The following is a 25,836-nucleotide window of genomic DNA, read 5'->3' on the forward strand; positions in this document are numbered from 1 at the left end:
ATCATGTGGGTAAAGAGGATGATCGCATCATTCAGGGAATATCCCCGGATGCTATTTTAAACCACTTGCTCTTCCTTCACAGGTGTTTGCCTCTGGTAACCACATCGCCCCTCTCTTCCAATACTTTCTGCTTTACAAGCTTCTCTTACCTTCTCTTTGGGTCATACTCTTACTTAGATTCCCAAAGCCTGCATATCTCATCATGTGAACACCAACAAAAAGCCCCAAATTCCTTAGTGATAAAGAGCCCGCCTGCCAATGCAGGAGATATAAGAGACTCAGGTTTGATACCTGGATCAGGAAGATCTCCTAGAGGAGGGGATGGCAACTCACTTCAGTATTCTTGCCTGCAGAATCCCATGGACAGAAGAGCCTGGTGGGCTACAGTCCATGGGTCACAAAGAGCCGGACACAACTGAAGCAGCTTAACACACATCCCTTGTTTAATCTCATTACTTGTTGAACAGGGCTTCCCAAGTGGTGATAGAGGTAAAGAGCTTGCATGCCAATGGAGGAGATCCAGGAGACCCAGGTTTGATCCCTGGATTGGGAGGATCCCCTGGAGAAGGGAATGGCAACTCACTCCAATATTCTTGCCTGGGAAATCTCATGGACAGAGGAGCCTGGGGGCTATAGCCCATGGGGTCTCAAAGAGTCGAACATGACTGGCAACCGACTCTAGTATTCCTGCCTGGGAAATCTCATGGACAGAGGAGCGCAGCAGGCTGTAGTCCATGGGGCTGCAAAGAGACAAACATGATTGAGCAACTAACACACACACACACACACACACATTTAGTGAACAATTGTTTGCTAATAGATATGACAAGGTTCTGGATTCTTAGCAGAGTACAAATGCATATAAATGTACAAATGCACAGTCATGGGGCCCCAGAAGCTTGAGCTTCAGTGTTTTCCATGAGGACAAAGACTTGTTCTTTGTGGTTCCCAGAGAGTGCTGTGAACATCAGTGAGAAAAATCATGAAGAAGCCTTATCTTTATTTCCAATGGGACCCAACAGAGCTTTCTGCAGCTAAGTCTTCTGTCTTTGGGGCTTCGTTCAACAAATATTGTTCTGGAGTCTTTTGCTCACATTTTTCTGGTTGCTTTTGTAATTAACATTAAGGAAGAGAAATTTGATTTTTTTTTTTTTTTGCGATAGTAGCAGAAGGTGTGTTCCCCACAAGGTTAATAAACATAGCTACATTTATTACGACTTTTATGTATGCCAAGCACCATGCTAGGTGTCTTGAAGGTATCATTTAATTTCACTCTCTAAATAGTACTTTGAGCTAAGTATTTTAAGCAGAGCATAACTAAAATATTTGAGGGAGGCAGGGGTCTTTGACTGAAATTTTGTGATATTTTCACCAATATAGAAAAAAAAACCTAAATTATGTTTCATTATTTATATGAATGTTTTTCTACTTCTGGCAGTTTTATTATAGCCTTGATGATTAAGATATTTCCTACCCAGAAGTCCAGGTCTGCATTTTAGAGGTTGAGAACACAACCTCTGTTGTGAGAACACCTGCCTCTATTCTCTGTACCTGGACCACATAAACTTTATCTAAGATAATTAACGTATCTGTGAAGTATAGGTGAAGAAGCTGAAGCTTAGAGACGTTAAATAACTTCCACAAGGTTATGTAACTAATAGCAGGACAGGGATTGAAAACAAGAACTGATTAACCAGAAAGTTCATTCTCTCCCTTGTTAAAAAATAACTTTTACTGGACTATAGTTTAGGCTTCCCCAGAGACACGAGTTCAATCCCTGGTTTAGGAAGATCCCCTGAAGGAGGGCATGGCAACCCACTCCAGTATTCTTGCCTGGAAAATCCCATGGACAGAGGAGCTGGGTGGACTTCTGTCCATGGTGTCACAGTTTGGACATGACTGAGCAACCTAAACTTCCACGTTCACATTGTAAAAGCAATACCACAAAAGCCAGATCTGACAGATCAGGTATCAGTGTGAGACTTCTGAATGAATGAGTGGAGGGTTTGGGTGAGAGAAAAAGGAGAGAAAGGAGCCTGAACCAAGCAGAGAGGCAGGGATGATGAAGGGAGGGGCATATTAATGCTTCAGGTAGAGTAGGGAACCTACCTGTGCTGGAGAGAAGCACTCTTGCATAAACAAGCTTGGACAAGTACCATTGGGGAAATTGAGCACAGTCTATCTAAAATTCCAAGAAATAGGGGTTTCTTCTACTAAGAATATGGAGAATCTTTTTTTTTCATGGAAAGTGATATAATTAATCTGAGAGTCTGAGAGTAGGTGGAGATGGATTCAAGGATGAGAATCAGAGCATGCGTTTTCAGGGTCTCTTCTTGGGTGCCAAGCTGCCAGGGTTTATATCTGGCTTACCATTTTATAGTCTGTTACTAACTGGGAAGACGCTCTATCCCTCTGGGTCTCATGGCTAATAAAAGCATTGTGAAGATTAAATGAATTACTGATTATGAAGTGTTAAGGTAATGCCCAGCAGAGAGGAAACATTCAAAACAAACTTAGCTGTTATTATCAGTGTTCAAATAAAGGAAGTGAGAAGCAGGAACATTAATTAAGAGGTTGCTATAAATTGCAGGTATAAATTGTTCAGTGAAAGGCATTTGATGGCTATAGAAAGAGGAGGAAAGTGTAGAAGTGAAGACTGAGTAGGGTTTTTTTTTTTTTTTCACTTTTTACAAAAACATTGTTAATAAGAAAAACGACCTACCCTGAAAAACATAAGGACTTGTAAATAAGGAATCTTACAGTCATGGGAAGATGAGTTCAACCTGAGATGCAACAAGTCGAATTTGGGAGAAAATATAATGTGCTAACAGCAGTTGAAGATGTAGGGTAAGAAGTAGATTGCACTTTAAATATGACCTGTTTACTGAACTGGGAATGATGCGCAGCACCTTGTGTTCAGTGCTTTAGAGAAAAACCAAGTATATGAAATGCCATCTCTGCCCTTCATCAAATGATATGCAAGTGAGACAAGGAAACTCATGGCCATTACACCAGGATGGCATTAAACAATGGTGGCCACGAGTGCTCTGGGTGTTCACAGGGTAGAAAAAGTTGGAGATGGAAGAGTGTGGGGACGAAGTCTTCCTATGAAATGTGCAATGTGGTGCAGTTTGGTGGGAAAGGTACATGGAGAATATACATACAGGTGTATTTGGGATCAAGAAGCAGGTTGGTTTGACTGGAAGGTTGAGTTTCTTTGGGTGAAAACATTGTTGAATTAAAAAAGATTGATTCAGGGCATATTAGAGAAGGTCCTCCTGTCAGGATGAGGACTTTTTCCATATACATGGTGAAGAGTTTGCACTGAGCATTTTGGCAATGCAGTCATATAATGAATCTCTACTTTCGAAATGAGGCCATCTGTGTATGAGACTGAGTAGCTGGATGAGGCAAGTACATGAGGTACAACCAGCATGATTTTGTACTGAGTGAAGGTATGTAGAGGAGGAGATGAGACATGACTTTAAGAAAAGCAGCAAAATTATGCAAAGCAGCTGGTGCCCAGGAAAACATCTGTAATTCAGAAAAGAGAATGGGATTTAAATTACAGAGTTAATAATCACCTAGAAATGACTGTTGAAAGCAGAAAGTAAATGAGATTTTCAAAAGAGCATCCTCGGGCAGAGAGGAGGGGGAAAGAGCTTCTGTGTTAGAGCCTTGACTGATACCCACATGGAAAGAATGGGAAGAAGAAGAGAATTTAGTGAAAAGGACAGAGAAAAGGGTTGTTGAGGTGGAAGAAAAACTGAGATAGGGCCCTGTTATGGAAAACAAAGATGCCAGAGTGCTGGGAAGCAGAAGGTCAAATTTATGCTTGAGAACGAGTTCTTGGGGGCACGTTCACGCTTTCTTCCAAGAAAAGAGGCTCTGTGGGAAAAGGATGAGAGACCCCTGGGCTCAGCCAACACTGGAGAAGGCCTTGCGCTGTAGGGTACAGAATGGTTACAGCCAGAAAGAATTCAGAAGTCCATAGTATTTCAAATGATAACTAAAAATGCAGTTGGATTTATTGGAAATATATTTATGTGATATATGCCTATATAAATTAACTTCTTTAGATTTTGTAAAGGTGCTTACTTATAATAGAAGTGTCTGGTTCTAGGTAGGCATATCTTAATAATGAAACCCATAGTGCTAAGGAAACAAGTCTGAAATTGAAGATTTACCAACGTTGGCACTATTGACATTTTGGACTGGATATTTTTGTGTGTATGACTGTCCTGTGTCTTTGGATTGTTTGGCAGTATCCCTAGTCTCTGCATCCCTCAAAAGTTGTGACAACCCCAAATTTCTTCAGTCATCAAAAGTATCCTTCAGAGGGCAAGATTGTCCTCATGCCCTTCATCAAGAAGTACTTCTAGAGTTTAACAGCAGCCAAGAAAGGTTTTTTTTTCTTTCTTTCCTTTCCTCTGCAAGGGGAAAGAAAATATACCTAACCAATAAAGATCATGGAGTAATAAACTTATAATTACCGTATTTGTGAAATAAAGGTGTTTATGTATATGATCTATACATATATAGAAACATATACATATATTTGCAAAGAGAAAGTTCAGCTTTCAACTATGGAAGAGAAGCTGAAGTTATAAAACCACAAAATAAATTAACCATTATATCTAAACAGATATGCCAGAGGGTAGTATTTTCATTTAGTGGCAAATACAATTAAACAGACATTCAGTTTGAAGCAAATAAAATCCTCCATATATCTGGTGGCATCTTTATACTGATATAGATTGCAGTGAGAAGCAATTTGTATAAATCACTATTATTCCAGGGAGAGATATATAGACCAAACAAATCTAATGTGACAGATGTTATAAATGTCATCATTATGGTTTTCCATTTCAATTCAAACAGTTCATAGACTTCTGATTATATTAAATAGAGGATTGTAGCTTCTATGATACTTTCAGTAAAGACAGTAGCCTTGTCACATAGAAAATTTGTTCAGGTTGATATTTTTTTATCTTCTTATGGATAAAATGGGCTCTATTATATGGTATTTAAAATAAATATCTTCAATCAGGAATAGGCTGAGAGTCTATCTGAAATAACAAATTAAGACAAAGCAAGAAAGAAAATAATTCTACTCAGTATGTAAATAATTTTTGGTGTCTGTATAAAACAATAATGGATTTTATATGTTTCATATCGATAAATGTTAAAATGTACAATACATAGCCATATCAACAGTTCACAAAAGTCTCAATTCTCATATGCAAAGAACATAAAAGCTGTCTTGTGTCTATTTCTTTTTAATCCCTCAAGTGCACTGGATGATGTAGAGCAGAATTTATGTGTCTGTAAATGTGAAGGCTATTTCAAGAGAAATATTAATGCCCCCTAAGATCTTTCCTAAAATAGATTAAACTAGTATCTATTGGCTAGAGAGTCTACTTTCCAAATCTGTGGGTTTCTCATCTGCAGATTCAAACAAAGACAGATCTAAATGTGGTTAACTGAATTTGTGAATGCAAACCCAGGGGATACAGAGGGCTGAAGGTCAAGTGTATTCCTTGCACTAACCCATCTTATGTAAGGGATTTAAGCATTTGGAGATTTTGGTATCTAGAGGGACTCCTGGAACCCATCCTTTATGAATACTGAGAGAGGACTATATATATATATATATATATATGTGTATATATATATATATATATATATATTTTTTTTTTTTGGTGGGGATGTGAGGAGTTTATTTTAGGTAAAAGCAAATTGGGGCTTCCCCGGTGACTCAGATGGTAAAGAATCTACCTGCAATGCAGGAGGCCAGGTTGAATCCTTGAGTCAGGAAGATCCCCTGGAGAAGAGACTGGCTACCCACTCCAGTATTCTTGCCTGGAGAATCCCATGGACAGAGCAGCCTGCCAGGCTACTGTCCATGGGGTTGCAAAAAGTTGGACATGACTGAGTGACTAACACACCCAATTTAAAATATGTGACAACATAATTTACTGTTCTTTCTTTTAATGAAGTATATTTGACTTACAATATTATATTAGTTTTAGATGTATCACTTTATGATTTGATATTTCTATACATTACAAAATAATCACTAGTGATTTAGTTACTTTGAGTGTAGGCACCATTTACCAGCAAAGTTATTACATTATTATTGACTACCTGCGCTTATGCTGTACATTATATCAGGATGGCTTATTTATTTTGTAACTGGAGGTTTGTACTTCTTAATCTCCTTGACCTATTTCACTTATCCCTCTGTCCCTCTTCCCTTTGGCAGCCACTAGTTTGTTCTCTGTATTTACAAGCCTGTTTGTTTTATTATGTTTGTTCAATTGTTTCATAGATTCCACATATAAGTGGTATATGTCATATGGTATTTGTCTTACTCTGTCTTATTTCACTTGACGTAATGCCCTCTAAGTTCATTCATCCCTTATTGGACATATCATTTACAAATGTCTTTTCCTATTTTGTAGATGGCCTTTTCATTTTGTTTATGGTTTCCTTTACTGTGTAAAAGCTTTTGTTTTTGGTTCAGTCACTCAGTCATGTCCGACTCTTTGCAACCCCATGGATTTCAGAATGTCAGGCTTCCCGGTCCTTCATTATCTCCCAAAGTTTGCTCAAACCCATGTCCACTGAGTTGATGATGGCATCCAACCATCTCATCCTCTGTTGCCCTCTTCTCCTCCTGTCCTCAATCTTTCACAGCATCAGGGTCTTTTCCAGTGAGTTGGCTCTTTATATCAGGTGGCCAAAGTGTTGGAGTTTTAGCTTCAGCATCAGTCCTTCCAATGAATATTCAGGGTTGATTTCCTTTAGGATTGACTGGTTTGATCTCCTTGGGACTCTGCAAGGGACTCTCAAGAGACTTTTCCAGCACCACAGCTTTACAGCATCAATTCTTCGGCATTCAGCCTTCTTTATGGTCCAGCTCTCACATCCATAATGACTACTGGAAAAAACATAGCTTTTACTATATGGACCTTTGTTGACAAAGTGATGTCTCTGCTTTTAAATATGCTGTTTAGGTTCATCATAGCTTTTCTTCCAAGAGGCCAGCATCTTTTAATTTCATGGCTGCTGTCACCATCTGCAGTGATTTTGGAGCCCAAGAAAATAGTCTGTTACTGTTTCTGTTTTCCCCCTATTTGCCTTGAAGTGATGGGACCAGATGCCATGATTTTAGTTTTCTGAACATTGAGTTTTAAGCCAGCTTTTTCACTCTCCTCTTCACCTTCATAAAACTTTTAGTTTAATGTAGTTCTGTTTGTCTATTTTTGCCTTTGTCACCCCTGTCTGAGGAGACAGATCCAGAAATTACTGCTAAGAATGATATCAACGAACATACTGCCTATGTTTCCTTTAGGAATTTTATGGTTTCAGATCTTCTGTTTGAGTCTTTAATCCATTTAAGTTTATTTTTGCATACAGTATAGAAAAACTGTTTCTTTTTTTTACAGGTAGCTGTCCAGTTTTCCCAAAGTTGTTTATTAAAGGGACTGTCTTTTCCTCATGGTATATTCTTGCCTACTTTGCCATCAAGAATTGACGGTATAAGCCTGGGTTTCTTTCTGGATGCTCTATTCTCTTTCATTGATCTATGTCTCTTTTTCTGCCAGTACCATAAAGCTTTGATTACTATATCTTGGTAGTATAGTTTGAAATACTGTTCTTCTTTCTCAAGATTGTATTAACTTTTCTGTCTTCTGTAGGTCAACATAAATTTTAAGACTATCTGGTTTTCATTCTGCGAAACATAGCATATACTTTGATAGAAGTTGCATTGAAACAGTGCATTGCTTCAGCTAGTATGGACATTTCATCTAATCCATGAGCGCATTATATCTTTTTATTTATTTGTGTAATCTTTTTAATATCTTTAATATCTTATAATTTTCAAAGTTCACATCTTTCACCTACCTGGCTATATTCATTCTTATGTATTTTGTTCTTTTTCATGCAATTGTAAATGGGATAGATTTCTTAATTTATTATTCTGATAGTTCATTTTTAGTGTATAGAAATACAACAAATTCCTTCATATTTATTTTGTATCCTGAAACCTCACTGAATTCATTTATTCTTATAGTTTTGGGGTTTTCTATATATATAGTATCATGTCATTTGAAAATATTGACAGTTTTACTTCTTCCCCTTCAATTTAAATGCCTTTTATTTCTTTTTCTTGTTTGATTGCTATTACTGGACTTCTAATACTGTGTTGAATAAAAGTGATAAGTGGGCAGTCTTGTCTTGTTCCTGATATTAGAGGTAAAACTTTCAATTTTTACCTCTGAATATGATGTTAACTGTTGTTTGCCATATATAGCCTTTATTATATTGAAGTATGTTGCCTCTATGACCACTTTGTTTTGAGAGGCTTTGTTTGTTTGTTTGTTTTATCATAAATGAGTGTTGAATTTTGTTATGTTTATCCTTCATTTTGTTGATGTGATATATCATGTTGATTTCTGGATATTGAATCATCCTTATATACCTGGATTCAGTTTGCTAATATTTTGTTGAGAATTATTGCATCCATGTTTATCTGAGATATTAGACTACAGTTTTCTTATTTTATAGTGTCCTTGTTTGGTTCTGGTACTACATTAAGACTTATCTTGTAGAATACATTCAGAAGCTTCCCTTCCTCTTCAATTTTTTGAAATAATTTGAGGAAAATAGGTATTAACTTTTCTTCAAATATTTGGTAGAATTCACCAATGAAGCTTTCTGATCATGGCTTATTTGTTGGGAGTTTCCTGGTCACTGAATCAATTTTATTATTGATGATTAGTCTATTTAGATTTTTTGTTTCTTCTCAGTTCAGTCTTAGAAGAGTGTATGTTTCCAGGAATTTGCCAATTTCTTCTAGAAGGGCTATCCAATTTTTTTTATTATAATTGAATGAATGTTTATATTTTTGTAATGTTGATTGTAAATTCTTTTATTTCTGATTTCATTTATTTGAGCTCTGTCTTTTATCTTGAGTCTGATTAAAGATTTGTCTATTTTGTCTCTACAAAGAACAAGCTCTTAGTTTCACTGATCTTTTCTATTTTTTTTAGACTTGATTTCATTTTTTTCTGTTCTGATAATTTTTCTTTCTTTTACTATTTTAAGCTTTGTTTTTTCTTCTTTTTCTAGTACCTTTAAATTAAAAGTTTGGTTATTTATTTGAGATTTATCTTGTTTCTTGAGATAGGCCTGTGTTACTGTAAACTTCCCTGTTAGAACTGCTGTCCCTGCATCTCATTAATTTTGGAATGTTGGGTTTTTGTTTTCACTTGTTTCCAGCTATTTTTTGAGTTTTCTCTTTATTTATTGACACATTGGTTTTCAATGCATGTTGTTTAATCTCCACACATTTATATTTTTTCAGTTAATTTTTCCTATAATTCACTTCTGGCATACTGCTGTAGTCAGGAAAGACGACTAGTATAACTTCAGTAGTCGTCTTAAAATTTACCAAGGTTTGTTTTGTGGACTAGCACATGATCATTCCTGCAGAATGTTCTATGTGCACTTGATAAAAATGTGTATTCTACCATTTTGGGGTAGAATGTTTTATAGATATGTAATAGGTAATCTAGTTTAATGGTGTAATTTAAGCCCAGTATTTCCCTATTGATCTTCTCTCTGGATTACTTATCCATGTATTAAAGCCCCTAACTACTCTTGCATTGATGTCTATTCTTCTCTTTAGGTGTGTAAATATTTGCCTTATATATGTAGGTGCTCCTATGTTGGATATATTATGTATATATACATATAAACACACACTTACAAATATGTTTTCTTCTTGGATTGGCTCTTTTATCATATGTAATGCTCTTTGTTCTAGTTTTTGTTTTAAAGTCTAATTTGTCTGATAAAAGTATTGCTATCCCAGTTTTATCTTTGTTTCTATTTGCATTAAATATCTTTTTCCGTCCTTTCATTTTTAATCTTGGTGTGGTCTTAGATCTGAAGTGAGTCCCTTCTAAGAGACCTATACATAAGTCTCATTTTTAAAATACATTCAGCCACAATATGTATGTGTGTGTGTGTGTGTGTGTACAGTTGATTTACAATGTGTTAATTTCTGCAGGCCTTCCCTGATAGCTCAGTTGGTAAAGAATCCACCTGCAATACAGGAGACCTCAGTCTGATTCCTGGATCAAAAAAGATCTGCTGGAGAAGGGATAGACTACCCACTCCAGTGTTCTTGGGCTTCCCTTGTGGCTCAGCTGGTAAAGAATCCACCTGCAATGTGAGAGACCTGGGTTTGATCCCAGGGTTGGGAAGATGCCCTGGAGAAAGGAAAGGCTACCCACTCCAGTCTTTTGACCTGGAGAATATACATGGACTATATAGTCCTTGAGGTTGCAGAGTGGGACACGACTGAGCAACTTAATTTCACTTTTGATTTCTGCCGTACAACAAAGTGATTCAGTTATACGTATATTCTTTTTATATTTTCTCCATTACAGTTTATCTCAGGATATTGAAAATAGTTCCTTGTTCTATAAAGTAGGACCTTATTGTTTATCTGTTCTCTATATAATAGTTTGCATCTATTAACCCCTAACTCTCAGTTCACCTCTCCCCACCCCCACCACTTGGCAACCACAAGTCTGGGCTCTGTGTCTGGAAGTCTCTTTCTATTTCATAGATAGGTTCATTTGTTCATATTTTAGATTCCACATATAAGTGATACCATATGGTATTTGCCTTTCTCTTTAAGGCTGATCTTACTTAGTATGATCTCTAGTTGCATCCATGTTGCAACTACTGCATATGGTATTATTTCTTTCTTTTTTTTTTTTTTTTTGTGGCTGTGAGTAGTATTCCATATGTACCATGTCTTCTTTATCCTTTCATCTGTTGATGGATATTTAGGTTGTTTCCATGCAAAGGATAGTGTGAATGGTGTTGCTATGAGCACTGTGGTGTGCATATCTTTTTGAATTTTAGTTTAGTTCAGATATCTGCCCAGGAACTGCCGTACTGTCTTCCACAGTGACTGCACCAACTTGCATTCCCACCAGCAATGTAGGAGGGTTCTCTTTTCTCCACACCCTCTCCAGCATTTGTTCTTTGTAGGCCCTTTAATGGTGGCCATTCTAACTGGTGTGAGATGGTACTTCATTGTAATTTCTTTTAACTTTTTACTTTGCTTTGGGGTATAGATGATTAACAATGTGCTAGTTTCAGGTGAGCAGCAAAGGGACTCAGCCATACATCTACATATATCCATTCTCCCCCAAACTTCCCTCCCATCTGGGCTGTTACATAATATTGAGCAGAGTTCCATGTGCTGTACAGGAGGTCCTTCTTGGTTATCCATTTTCAATATGTGTACATGTCCATCCCAAACTCCCCAACTTTCCCTTTCCCCATCCTTCCCATGGCCAAGCTTGAGTTTGTTCTATAAGTCTGTGAGTCTGTTTCTGTTCTGTGCTGTGCTTAGTTGCTCATTCATGTCCAACTCTTTGGGATCCCATGAACTGGATAGCAGCCTGCCAGGCTCCTCTCTCCATGGGGTCTCTCCAGGCTCAAGAATACTGGAATGGGTTGCCATGCCCTCCTTCAAGGGATCTTCCCGACCCAGGGATCCAACCCAGGTCTCCTGCATTGCAGTCGGATTCTTTACTGTTTGAGCCACCACCAAAGCCCAAGAATACTGGAATCTACTCCTTCTCCAGGGATCTTCCCAACCCAGGAATCGAACCAGAGTCTCCACATTGCAGGTGGATTATTTACCAGCTGAGCTGGTAAACAGAAACCTGTTTCTGTTTTTAAGTAAAATCATTTGTATGTCATCCCTTATATGTGGCATCTAAAAAGAAATAATACTAATGAACCACATTGTAGTTTTGATTTACATTTCTACAATAATTAGTGATGTTGGGCATCTTTTCATGTGCCTATTGACCATCTCTATTTCTTCTCTGGAGAAATGTCTAGTTAGGTCTTCTGCTCATTTTTGAGTTGTATTGTTTTGTTTTTTGTTTTTTGGTTTTTGGTTTTTTTTTTCCCCAGGTGTTTCTGTACCAGGACTTGGAGTGAGTTTAATGGGCTCTTTAAGAGAAGACTCCAATATAGAACAGCCCTCTGGCTCTCCTAGACTTCAGTTTCATTGTATTTCAAAGCCAGTTATGGGGACTTATCTTCCTGGTGCCTATCCTCAGACCTCGAGCATTTGATGTGAGGGCTCAAACTCCTTGCTTCTTAGGGAAGACCCCCACATTTATGATATCCCTTCCTGTTTGTAGGTTACATTGGGGTTTGGTCCTGACAGGATGTTGTCTCTGCTTTCCCTTTCTATCTCAATGTGCTTTTTCGCCTTTGTATCCTTAATTATAGAAGAGATGTCCTGCTACTCTTTAGGTTGTTCTCGGAGTGCATTGCTCTATATATTGCTGTGATTTTTGTGTTTATGGGAGGAGGTGATCTTAGGATCTTCCTACTTCACCATCTTTAAAAAAATATTGTATATTGGAGTATAGTTGATTTATAATATTGTCATTAGTTTCAAGAGTACAGAAAACTGGTTAGTTATACATGGTGGTGATGATGGTTTGGTCACTAAATTATGTCCTACTCTTGCAACCTCATGGACTGTAGCCCACCAAGTTCCACCCAGGTATCAAACCTGCATCCCCTGCATTGCAGGCAGGTTCCTTATTGCTGAGCCACCAGGGAAGCCCCTCAGTTTTACAGATACATATATCAATTCCTTTTCAGATTCTTTTCCCATATATATTATTATAGAATATTGAGTAGAGTTCCCTGTGCTACACAGTAGGTCATTGTTGATTATTTTATATACAGCAGTGTGTATATGTTAACCCCGAACTCCTGCTAATTTATCTTTCCCCGACAACACCTTTCCTCTTTGGTAACCATAAGTTTCTTGGGATAACCATAAGTTTGTTTTTGAAGTCTGTTTCTGTTTTATAAATAAGTTAATTTGTATCATTTTTTAAAGTCCCATATATAAGGGATATCATATGATATTAGTCTTCCTCTAACTTCACTTAGTATGATAATTTCTAGGTCCATCCATGTTGATGCAAATGGTGTTATTTGTTTTGGTGGCTAAGTAATATTCCATTTGTATGTGTACTACATCTTCTTTATCCAGTCCTCTGTTGATTGACATTTAAGCTGCTTCCATGTCTTAGGTATTATAAATAGTGCTTCAGTGAATATTGGAGTGCATGTATCTTTCAAATTTTTCTCTGGATATATGCCCAGGAGTGGGATTGTTGGGTCACTTTGGTAGCTCTATTTTTAGCTTTTTAAGTAATCTCCATCCTATTCTCCATAGTAGTTGTGCTAGTTTACACAAACTATTGGTTGTCCCACCAACAGTGTAGGAAGATTCCTTTTTCTCTATATCCTCTTCAGTATTTATTGTTTATAGACTTTTTGATGATGACCATTCTGACCATTCTAGTCACTGTAGTTTTGATTTGCGTTTCTCTAACAATTAGTGCTGTTGAGCATCTTTTCATGCTATCTCACCATCTTGATCCCATCTCTTGACCATGTAATCTTAACAGCAAAATGCAAACTTTAAGATTCTTTTCTGAAAGTGAAAGAGAAGAGTGAAAAAGTTGGCTTAAAGCTCAACATTCACGAAACTAAGATCATGGCATCTGGTCCCATCACTTCATGGGAAATAGATGGGGAAACAGTGGAAACAGTGTCAGACTTTGTTTCTGGGCTCCAAAATCACTGCAGATGGTGACTGCAGCCATGAAATTAAAAGATACTTACTCCTTGGAAGGAAAGTTAAGACCAACCTAGATAGCATATTGAAAAGCAGAGACATTACTTTGCCAACAAAGGTCCATCTAGTCAAGGCTATGGTTTTTCCAGTGGTTATGTATAGATGTGAGAGTTGGACTGTGAAGAAAGCTGAGCACCAAAGAATTGGTGCTTTTGAACTGTGATGTTGGAGAAGACTCTTGAGAATCCCTTGGACTGCAAGGAGATCAGTCCTGGGTGTTCTTTGGAAGGAATGATGCTAAAGCTGAAACTCCAGTATTTTGGCCACCTCATGCAAAGAGTTGACTTATTGGAAAAAACTCTGCTGCTGGGAGGGATTGGGGGTAGGAGGAGAAGGAGACGACAGAGGATGAGATGGCTGGATGGCATCACCGACTCTATGGACGTGAGTTTGAGTGAACTCTGGGAGTTGGTGATGGACAGGGAGCCCTGGCGTGCTGCAATTCATGGGGTCACAAAGAGTCGGACACGACTGAGCAACTGAACTGAACTGAATAATCTTTGTATGATTTATTTCATGCATGACAAAATATAGCACCATTAAAGATTATTCCTTTGACAGGGCAGATACCTGTGATATCCAAGAATCATGAAATTTATTAGATTTTATAGGCTGGATTGTGTCCCTCCTAAATTCATGTTTAGAAGAATCCCTAGCTGCTCACTGTGACTATATCTGGAAATTGGGCCTATATGGAATTAAGATGAAATGCTGTCTTGATATCCAAAGACATCTTAATTCAACACGATTAGTATCCATATAAGAGGAAGGGACATCAGGGATGCACATGATCAGATAAATGGTCATGTGAGCACACAGTGAGAAGCTGGCCATCTGGAAGCCAGGAGAGAGGGCACAGGAGAAACCTAATCTTTTCACACCTTGGTCTTGGACTTCCAGAATCCAGAAATATGAGAAAAGTAAATTTGTGTTGTTTCAAATACTCAGTCTGTGACTGTGATATTTTTTTATCCTGGCAATCCTGGCAGACAAATAACCAAAGAAGGTCACCCTCACCTGAATTTCCCTCAAGTTCTATGCTCACTGCTATCATCTATTAGACTTATAGGAACACATAGACATGGAAAGATTCTTCCTCTTCAAATATTTCCAAAATTCCCTAGGAATGCATATGTTTATTTCCACAGTTGAGAATTTATTAAGATTTTCTATTTTTTTTTCCCAGTTGAATAGCATGTGTGTCTGTCCAGAGAGGAGTTTACAAACCTTTGATTTGACGATGAGTTGCCCAGGAAAATTTGGATTACTACCATCTTTTTCATTGCTTCACAATGCTAATCACAAAATCTGGCATAGCTACTACTGTTCTTTAAGGACTAGCCTGGAAATTTCATTGCTGCCACGGTATTCTAGATGTTATTTCACAGCAGTGAATGGGGCTCCTGTCACTGCCTCTGTGGTAGTTGTTGAGCACAGAGCTAAAGGTAGCAGGGGCAAAGCCCCTCATCACATGAAATTTGTAATATTGTGAGAGAAGCAGCAAACAAATAAGTTATCTTGTAATAAAAATGAGAGCATTTTCACATAACTGAAGTACCTAACCTAACCTTAGAATTCGGAAAATTTTCTCCAAAGAAGCACCTTTAAGGCTGAGGGCAGAATGATGAATAGGGGTTTGCTATTTGAAGAGTTAACCAATGAAGAGAATTAATGAAGACTTAAGAAAACACTGAGCTGAAGAAACCCACGCAATAGAATATTTGTATGTTAGACCATAGTAAGCGCTCAGTGGGGCTGGGTTGGTAGTGGGAGATATGCTTGCAAACCACTTTTTCTGTCTGGCAAAAAGTGAAACCTACTTTGTAATGCTTCCAAGTGATTAATTTTTACTATGCCAAGTAATTATAAAACAAATTACCTTGAAGTGATGATTTAACATGTGTATTGGCAGTAATTGAGTGGTCAAGTGAAATTAATTCAATTGATTTCATTAAGTGAGAGTATTTCTTTGGAGCTGGTGCCAGACTACCTGTGTTCGATCAGTTGCTTGAAATATATGCCTGTGGGAAACATTTAAGGTGTTGGAGATAGAATTAGAGTGTGTGTTCAAAATATGTAAAAACTATGAGTTTTGATAAGAGTCTCTGCTTGCCCAGAAAAGAGCGAAGCTGTCTCTCAGTTTATGACAGCCTCAGAGGTCAGATGCATGAAGTACTGCAGCTTCTAAGACTAATTCTTTGTGAAACCAGAGAGTTGGCCAGAGTTTGAGAATTAGGAGTGGTAGGAACAGAACTCCACCTTTCTGTCATATACTGTCCCTTTTGCAGGAAGGCAAAAGTATGTGGTTCTTTCTGCTGTGTTAAATACCTCACACAGTCAAATACCTCACAATAGTCAAAGCTAAGGATTTTCCAGTAATCATGTACAGATGTGAGAGTTGGACCATAAAGAAGGCTGAGGGCCTAAAAATGGATGCTTTCGAACTGTGGTGCCAGAGAAAACTTTTGAGAGTCCCTTGGATAGCAAGGAGATCAAACCAGTCAACCCTAAAGGAAATCAACCCTGAATATTCATTGGAAGGACTGATCCTGAAGCTGAAGCTCCAATATTTTGGCCATCTGATGCAAAGAGCTGACTCATTGGAAAAGACCCTGAGGCTAGGAAAGTTGAAGGCAGGAGGAGAAGGGGATGACCGAGGATGAGATTATTGGATGACATCACCGATTCAAAGGACACTGAATCTGAGCAAACTCAGGAAGATAGTGAAGTACAGAGAAGCCTGGCTTCCTGCAGTCCATGGGGTCGCAAAGAGTTGGACTTGAGTGAGCAACTGAACAACAACAAAAGTCTTAGATACAAGAACTTTATCTTTGATAACAGGTTAACAGAACTAGTAAGTTTATCCTCAGTTCACATTGTTAGTAGTAAAAGATTCCTGTTATGTTAGAAATCATTTCTAAGTCAAAATAGCTTTTGAAAGTCTTAAGCAGCAGGTGCCTCAGCCACAATCTGTTATAACCCAGCCTGATAATTTCAGTAAATGAGTCTTAAATGCAAATGGCTCAACAATGCCTTTAGCCTATAATTTATTTCTAAGACACTTATTATTGTCTACCCCAGAGCTGTTGAAATTGTTTAAGCTAGAAAAATAGGAATGCCTTTAAAAAGGAAAATTAAGTAATTAGGGATGGCCCTCAAGATATACCCTAGGTAATCACCGGACCCATAAAGCAAAGATAATTGGTGAAATGAGACTTTGTTTTAAGTGTGTGCCATTGTGGAGCTAGGTGGTAGTCTCTACAGTAAAGACTGGGGCATTTTAGGTTAAAAAGTCTTGGTCTGCCCAAATTTTATTCTCACTCAACTATGCACTGAGTTTTAAAAAAAAATCAGCTTCTCCTGGATCACATGCTTATTACTGAACACTGACTGTATATCAGACATGTACAAGGGGCTGCCTGGTTATGATGGGGATTATAACAATAAATGAGCAACACTTTTTTCCCCCCTCAGGAGAAGAAAACTTAATGGATGACAGAGAAAGATACATAATAAATATAATGCTTTGAACTGGCAGGCACTAAAAGTGAAGAATAAAAAGTACCATCAGACGAGAGCTTTGGCACCAACTGATCGTGAAATAAGGAAAAAAAGGAAAATGTAGAGAAATTTTTCATAAAATTAAATATTTAACTGAAAGGACTTGAAGTAATTCTAAGGTAAAGATCTTTCCTAATTCTTTTGAGGTGAGCATAATTATGGTGATACAGATAGTAACATGAGAACATCTGGGGTAGAATCAATCTCTTTCTTTTAATGGACAAAACAGCTAAATATCTGAGATCCACTGTTTTAAGAGTCTAAGAGAAGCCATTCTGTGGCTGTATTTTTAAGGATGTGTTCCTTTTAAGGAAGTAGCTTTGAGGTGGGTCTACCTTGAGTGCACTGCTCAGCATTCTATCTGATTTTCTTCACTGCTGCCCACAGTTCAAAACTAAAATGATGATAGCAGAACAGATGTTGAATGGATCAATCCAGTCACCTTAACATTCTGAGAATATTGAAACTCTTCTTTACAATCAAGAGATGTAACCTTTGTACATACTGAATTACTAAAGTCTGTTTTGTTGAAAGAAAAATCAAGGAGAAATGTAAACAGTGAATATAAGAACCCCTAAGTTTTCCCTAAAACTTGAAGTCAGCAAATAGCTACAGCTGAGCCTCAACAACAACAACAACAACAATAACAACAAAGCTAAGCATAGCCATAACCTCAACTTCTAGGTTCAGTTGTTCCAATTCAACTTATTAACAGAGACTAACCGGATCTCTCAGTATTAACTCCATATTCCCAGGAGATCATCTGAAAAGTCAGCGTGAAATAGATATCATCCCTGGTCAGATTCATTCCATTCTGGGAAGAAGAAGGTGAAAAAGATCATGGATTTATATAAAATAATAATCATATGTCAGATACTCTCTTAAAAAGTGATACTTGTATTACTATTACTTAGTTACATTGGAGAAAGTATTATATTTATTATTTAATCCACTCAGCAATTCAATGAGGAAGTATTATAATTATCATCTTCAATTTGGAAAAAGGAAACTAAGACTCACTAAGACTAAGATCTTTGTTCAAGATCATACAACACTTAAATAGAGCTTGTATGGGAACTTGGCCATGGAACCAAAGTTTATGTGGCATGACTCCTGGGCTCTCATGCCTGTGGATCAGAGGGCCGTTCCCTTCAAAAAGGGATCGTTGTGAGCTGGAGAGTAAATATATGAAAGGCATTCTAACTGTAATCACCAAAGGATTCAATCATCCAAGTGTCAGGGAGAGTTTTATTTTTTCAAAGCAACTACAAATGGAACTTGAATTTTTAGAATGTGCAGTTAGGATATGAACACAGATAGAGCATAGTATTAATCTTGTTCTAATTTTGATCCAGTTATATAAATATGTTCTACCTGACAGAGAAAAAATAAATTACTCAGTATTAAAATAGGAGAAGGATAATTGTCACGCTGAATTCTTTCCTGTTGAAACTGCAATATTTTAGAATCTTAAAATTAAGAAAGAGAATAAAAATTTACAGGGATTTTAGTATCCACACTTAAATGAATAATGCTTCTTTGGGCATTGAAATATATCTTATATACCAGTTATAAATATCAAGTCATTTTAAATACCATAAGATAATACAGAGTTATTGCTGTGATGAAAGCATTCAAGATGAGCTAGGAAAATACATGTTATTTAAAAAGATAAATTTGGATAAATGTATATATTGGTGGCAAGTTATCTTGATCCAAGAAAATAATATAAGAAAGTAAGATTTGCTATGGAAAAATCTATGATGTATCTCAGTGTCTTAAATGAATATCCAAGAAAAAGTAATAAATAAAGATGGAAGAGGCCAATTATTTTCTTCTATATAAATATAAAGTAGGTTGAAAAGTAGATTAAATACACATAAGACCATATAAAGCAGTAATATTTGCCAAAGAGGGAGAAGAATAAGAATATTCAGAAGGAAAATAAAATAAAGGTTAGAAAAAAGTAGAATCCTCTCTATATATTTATTAACTATTCAAATAAGCATGTTGAGTATTTCAGATGAGAGGTAGCAGAACTAAAATTACAGTTTCACTGGAATTAGTAGATAAATGTTTTAGTTATAAAAATGAAACTCATTTGGTCATGAAAATAATATTTTTATAAATATATTAAAAGACTTGGGTAAACTTAAAAAGCATGAAAATTGCACTTATTTTTGGTTAATCTAAAAGAGCATAGAGAGATTTTAATCCAGTGAAATTTGGAAATAGAAAACAACCCTATTTTTTACCCTAAAAGATGGTAGATTCCCCTTTCCAGGGATGCAGGTCTAAAGATCTCGGCCTGCTGATCCTCTGGGTATCTCACATCAGATGTGTCCCCCACTCATCTTTTTCCTCAGACAAGACCCACATAATTTTTAGGGTCCTCTCCTTTCTGTTTCTGTAGCAATTTCCTCCTTGCCTCTATTACACTGCCACTATTCCTTGTTACTAAAATCAAACCTGAGTCATGTTCTGCTAAAGCATATCGAATGGCTCTCCAGACCTTTGGATAATTTGCACACTGCTTTTATGCTATGGATAACTGTCTACAATTCAACTCTCCTCTGCTTCTCAAGAAGTCCATTCCATAGTCCCATTTAAAGCTATGCTTCTGTAACTCTGGTCTAATTGCAGTTTCTGAATATTTCAGGTATCATATACCTCTATATTATCTTGCCTGTTTCATCTACCTAGAATGTCATTCCTCAATCTGTCTCAAAACAGTTTCAAATCCTTTGAGGAGATATCTGCTAATCATTCCAGGCAAACTTAACATCTTTGAGCCTCTAAGATATTCTGAACATGCTTTTATTATACTAAACACTTTATTGCCTAACGTTTTATTGTACCATACAATTTATGAGTCTTTCTTTCCCAAAATAAACTCTGAGTTTCTTGAGGAAAACATAGATATTTATTTCATCTTTCTGTCCCGAACACCAAATGTTGAGTAGATGCCATTACATAAATGTAATAATGGCATCTACAGTTGTGGCTGCCCCATGTCCTAGATAAACTAGAAAAGACAGAGACATTCCAGATTATAATGACCTGTGAAGCTTTATTGTCTTCCTGAAGTTATGACTCTATTTTAGCAAACAGTAAATGAACTCCTATAGCTATCACAAAGGTATATATTTTGACATAAGTTTTGTCAGGAAAAATCTTTCTTCTCTTTTTAATTATAGTTTGCTTTTGGATATTGGCCTTTACATATTGACAATCCCGTCATTTTGAATAATGATAATTTTTTCCCATTATTTGTCTTGTCTTGCCACTTGGGATATGACCTTTAAAATAATATTGAATAGTAGCAGTCATACTGTGCATCCTTGATGTACTGCTGATTTTCAGAAGAGTATTTCTGACATCTCCGTTAGCAGTGTGCAGATGATTCAGACTAACGGGGTTCCCATTTATTAGTTATCTAGCAGTTGTTATCATTAATGAGCATTGAAGTTAATCAAATGCTTTTCATACATTTTGAGCTAATAGATTGTTTATCTTTCTTTAATATCTAAATATAGAAAGTTACATCTATAAATTTGTTTATAAATGTTTAGCATCACTGTATTCGTTGGAAAATCTGATAAGAGTTATGACATGTTTTTTAAAGTAAATGTTTGAGTTTGGTATGCTAATATTTTTAAAATGTCTGTGGTTAAAGTTGGCCTATAAATTTCCTTTTTTCTAATTTTTGGTCTTCTTTCCTTTAAGTCTTTAATGTTTTCATTTTCTATTGTTCATCTTAAGTTTACACATCTGTTTATTCACTGTAACAAAAACAAACAAATTTGGTTATATTATTAAGGTTTTATAAAAAATGTAAATATGTCTAATCTTGTTCTTATCTGTCATCATGTATCAGTCCTTCCTATTCTAAAAATGTAGGCCCTATTCAAAATGTCTCCATGACTTCACAATAGTGCATAAAATTGTATATGAATATACAGTACATAATTATATACATTCATGTATATAGAAGTTTGGATGATTTTGTAAAAATTTAATCCTGGGAAGCTGCCCCTTCTTGGGGTCATGATGGGCAGCAAGATGGTGTCTGCCAGGAGGGTCATTCAGGTAGTCAAGCCACATACTCCATTAATAAGGTTCCCTGACAGAAGAGACGATCCTAAGCCAAATGTATCAGAAGTTCTGAGATCAACAGGACTACCATCTCATACTTCTTCAATTTCACAGCATTCTAAGGAAAGTAAATCGTCAGACTGGCTGAGGAATCAGGGTCCACCAGACACTGCAGAGATAATAAAAACTTTACCTCAGATTTACAGAAGGAAACTTGTGTCTCAAGAAGAAATTGAATTTATCCAACGTGGAGGTCCAGAATAATTACTGACAATGTGGCTGCTGTTTGTCATCAGACAAAGAAGAGTCTTTCTAAAAAAGGACTTCCAGAATGACAAATGAAAATGTATATTAAATGATGTTAATAAATATTCTCTAAAAAGAAAAAAAAGATGGAGAATAGAAATTTTAGACTGACACATATCCTAGTTTATGTATCTTGGTCAGCTTCTCTATAAGCTTACCTGATTGTTTGTATACTTTTCCTTAATTAAAGCATAGATTTTAAAATGTTAGCCTATTAATTTACTCTTGGTTATCAAGCATAATAGTGTTGAACTATCGAAAGCACATAATGTCCAGTGAACCATCAAAGGCTTCCAGTAAATTTATTTTTCTTTCAGTTTCTGTTTAAACATAGAATATACTTGGCAGAATTGCAGCTTTCTGGAAGTAATTTTCCTGAATTTGAATGAGGATCTGTGAAATAATAACTGCATTATTTGTTCTTACTTCTCAATGTTTTTGCATTCACAAAGTTACTGAAGTATAATTGGCTTACTAGCAAGCATATCCTACTCTAAATGATTAAGATATACCCATGGTAGAACAGGTGACTTTATAGTATTAAGACTAGGGAGTTAACACATAATATTATATGTAACCTGTATTCAGAAAAGAAATGCCAGAGTATATAATGGAAATGAGCTCAAAATGAATATAGCATAGGAATAACACTTGAACAAAATTTGTAATTTATTATGTTTTCAGGGGAGTTAAGGAAGTCTTGTTCTTTGGTTTATCTCTGTTTTGATTGTGATCATGTATACAAATCCTGATAATCATAAACTTTCTCAAACTTAATTGTCAAAAAAAATTTAATCCTCTAAAACCTTTTCTTGCTTTGTAGCACTTTGCTTTATTCACTTGCTACCTCATAGAAATACTTCCAAGTGATGACTCTAATTCTTTAATAATTGTATAATATTCCATTATGTGCACATATCATTACTCATATAAAAATTCCTTATTGAAGGGCTTTTACCTCTCTTTTTTCCTATTAAAAATGCTGCAGTTAACATTATTATATATGTTGTTGGGCTTCCCTGGTGGCTCAGTGGTAAAGAACCCACCTGCCAATGCAGGAGATGTGCGTTTGATTCATGGGTTGGGAAGACCCCCTGGAGAAGGAAACGGCAACCACTCCAGTATTCTTGCCTGGGAAATCTCATGGACAGAGGAGCCTGGCAGGCTACAGTCCATGGGGTTGCAAAAGTGTTGGATACAACTTAGAGACTAAACAACAATAACATATATGTCGTTATGTACTTGTGATTTAATTTCTATTATATGATTTTATGGGAAATAGATCCCTGGAAACTTGTAAGGTGTATTTGTTTTTTTTTTTTCAGTAAACTTTTAATAATACACACACACACACACACACACACACACACACACACTTACTGATGGTACACAGATAGTAAGTGAGTACCACATAGTTTAAGATACAGAAGATTAGCAGTACTTTATAGCTGGACATTACATAGACTCAGATGTAAAAATATTTGTATCCTTCTCATTGTGTGATAACTTGATTGTATTTCCACACTTTATCCAATCCATAGTCAAAAATTTGAGCTGTTTCCTGTTTAGGGTTATTACCAATGGTACAGTCACACATTCTTCTACATATCTTTTGGTGAACATAGGTCCACACCTACATATAAATGGAATCAGTGGGTCATAGGATGTGCATTTATTCCACTTAACGGTAAACATCTACAAAGTTTATCTAAAGTTGTACTAATTTACAATCCCAGCTGTAGTATATGAAGGTTTCTATTGTGCTGCATTCTTACCATTACCTAATCTTATATTTTATTTTTATCTTAGCCATTTGGCAAATGTGTAGTGATAGCTATGTGATTTAATTGCAATGTGCTGAGGACTGATGAAATTTAGCACTTTTTCATTTATCGGCCATTTGAGTATTCTCTTTTGCCACTTGCTTTCTTCAGGTCTTTTATTTTCCTGATGTGTTGTCTTTCTTTTATTGACTCATAATAATTTTTAATATATTCTAGTACGTATATATCTTCTACTTCTTGCTTTATGTTTTGGTATCTTGTAATGGTATCTCTGTAATGGTATCTTTTGATGAGTAGATACTTTAAATTTTAATGTAGTTCATCTATCAGTCTTTCATTTCATGGTTATGTTTTTATGTCCAGTATAAGAAGTCTTTGCCAATTACAAGCTTATTAAAGTATTCTAACATATCTTCTTTCAGAAGTTTTATTGCTTTATCTATTACATTTAAATTTATAGTCCTTCTGGAATTGATTTTTGCATATGGTGTGAGGTACGTGTCAAGATTAAATATTTTTCTAAATGGATATCCAGTTGACTCAGCTTCAGTTATTGAAAAGATGATTCTTCCCACACTGTATTACAGAGTCAATTTTGTTGTAAATCAAATGACCATACATATAGAAGAGTCTTTTTGTTTGTGTTCTCTATTTTATTCCTTTGATTTATTGGTCTGTCTTACACCAACACCGCATGGTCTTAATTGGGGTAACTTAGTTTTGATATCCGATAATAAAATTCCTCCAACTTTTTCTTCTACAGATTTATCTTGTTTATTCTTGGTCCATTGCTTTCTTATATATGTTTAAGAACCAGCTTGTGCTACAAACACACACATACACACACATACTGAGATTTCATTTAATTTATAGATCAATTTGGAGATAATTGGTATCTTTACATTTCTCAGAATTGTGATTAATAAAGCTCCATTTACGTAGGCAGGCCACTTTTAATTTATCTCAAAAATGTTTTGTAATTTTTCTGTGTGTATGTCTTAGCTTCAGTTTTACTCTGTGATATCTGATCATTCTTGAAAATGATGTCATTTTTAAGGAAACATGGGTTTATAATTTTATGTTACTACATAGAAATACATATTTATTTATGTATTGTCATAACTAGAGACCTTGTTAAGTTCTTTTTTCAGTTCTTTAATATTTTGAATTCTCTACATATATAATGTCATACTTGAATTATGACCAATTTCTTATTTTTTCTAAACCTTATGGATTTTCTTATTTTTCCCCCTTGCCATATGGTAGAAGAGAGGACTTTCTGCAATGCTAAAATGTTGGGTAGGGGCAGGGATAGTGGACATCTTCATTTAGGTTTTCGTTTCATGAGGATATCTCAATAGTTAACTGTTTAGTAGAATGTTTGTTATATACACATTTAAATATATTTTAATTGAGATAGAGCCTATATACAATGAAGTGCATAAATATTACGTTTTCAGACTAATTAAGGTTTGCATATATTTATATACACTTTTGGAATCACTCAACCAAAAGAGAACACTGCAATATGTCAGAAATCTCAGGCGTGCCCCTCTCCTCTTCCTCACCAGTGCCTCCGGCCTAGTGACAACCCAACTGGTGTTAAATGGGTAAGGAAGCTCCTTGATGAAATTATTAATCTTTTTTTGCAGGGGCGGGGAGCATAGAGCATAGTGCAGAAAGGTGAAGGTTAAATCTTCTGGGACATAAGGTAAACACGCATCCTTTCTCTTTGTTAGAGTTACCTTTCCTCTTTTGTCCCCATTCAAAGTCCCAGTAGATATCAATTCAGTCATACATCTTTCTGGAATCTGAAACACTGCTCTTTGCTCTTTTTGTGTGTGATTATCTATGACTAAACTGAAAAACAATAAAACATGTATGTTGAAATTTTTCAATTGTATGTTGAAAAACAATAAAACATAACAAGAAAAAATGTATGTTGAAATTTTGATGTTAGTTAAGTTATGGATAGTCACAAAAGCAATTGACCACTCTGTAACATTAAGAAAGAAAAGATTAACTTTAAAAATAAACACTTTAAAAAGTCATCAAAGAGGTATGGGCACAAAGAAGGTTAAATAAAATAATTTTAGAAAGATAGTGGGCCGTCAGCAATGAGCAAAGACCAGCAACATTCTTTACGTCTCAATGCAATGATTGGATGGGAAAATAAGACCATTACTGGCAAAAAATGTAGAGGAGAAAGGAGATTCACTGAGATTTTCCTACTGCAAATCAACTGACTGCTTACCAATTCTCCACATAAAGAATTTCTAGGGGTCCTAGAAAATTGAAGGCTGGTTAGAAGATAAAAAA

The 25,836-nt window shown here is 36.0% G+C and overlaps 1 protein-coding gene and 1 long non-coding RNA gene across 2 annotated transcripts in view; both read left to right on the forward strand.

Annotated features, from left to right (window-relative positions):
• LOC132659320 (uncharacterized) overlaps positions 1-25,836 on the forward strand; it is a 288,550-nt gene that overhangs the window by 177,731 nt on the left and 84,983 nt on the right. The gene's annotated exons all lie outside the window — the stretch shown is intronic.
• LOC114112873 (alpha-ketoglutarate dehydrogenase component 4-like) lies at positions 21,374-21,759 on the forward strand. The gene has a single exon (XM_042242740.2). The coding sequence runs from the start codon at positions 21,380-21,382 to the stop codon at positions 21,689-21,691; it is 312 nt and encodes a 103-aa protein (XP_042098674.1). The 5' UTR covers positions 21,374-21,379; the 3' UTR covers positions 21,692-21,759.

This window comes from Ovis aries, chromosome 2 (assembly GCF_016772045.2).
Source record: "Ovis aries strain OAR_USU_Benz2616 breed Rambouillet chromosome 2, ARS-UI_Ramb_v3.0, whole genome shotgun sequence".
Classification (NCBI taxonomy): Eukaryota; Metazoa; Chordata; class Mammalia; order Artiodactyla; family Bovidae; genus Ovis; species Ovis aries.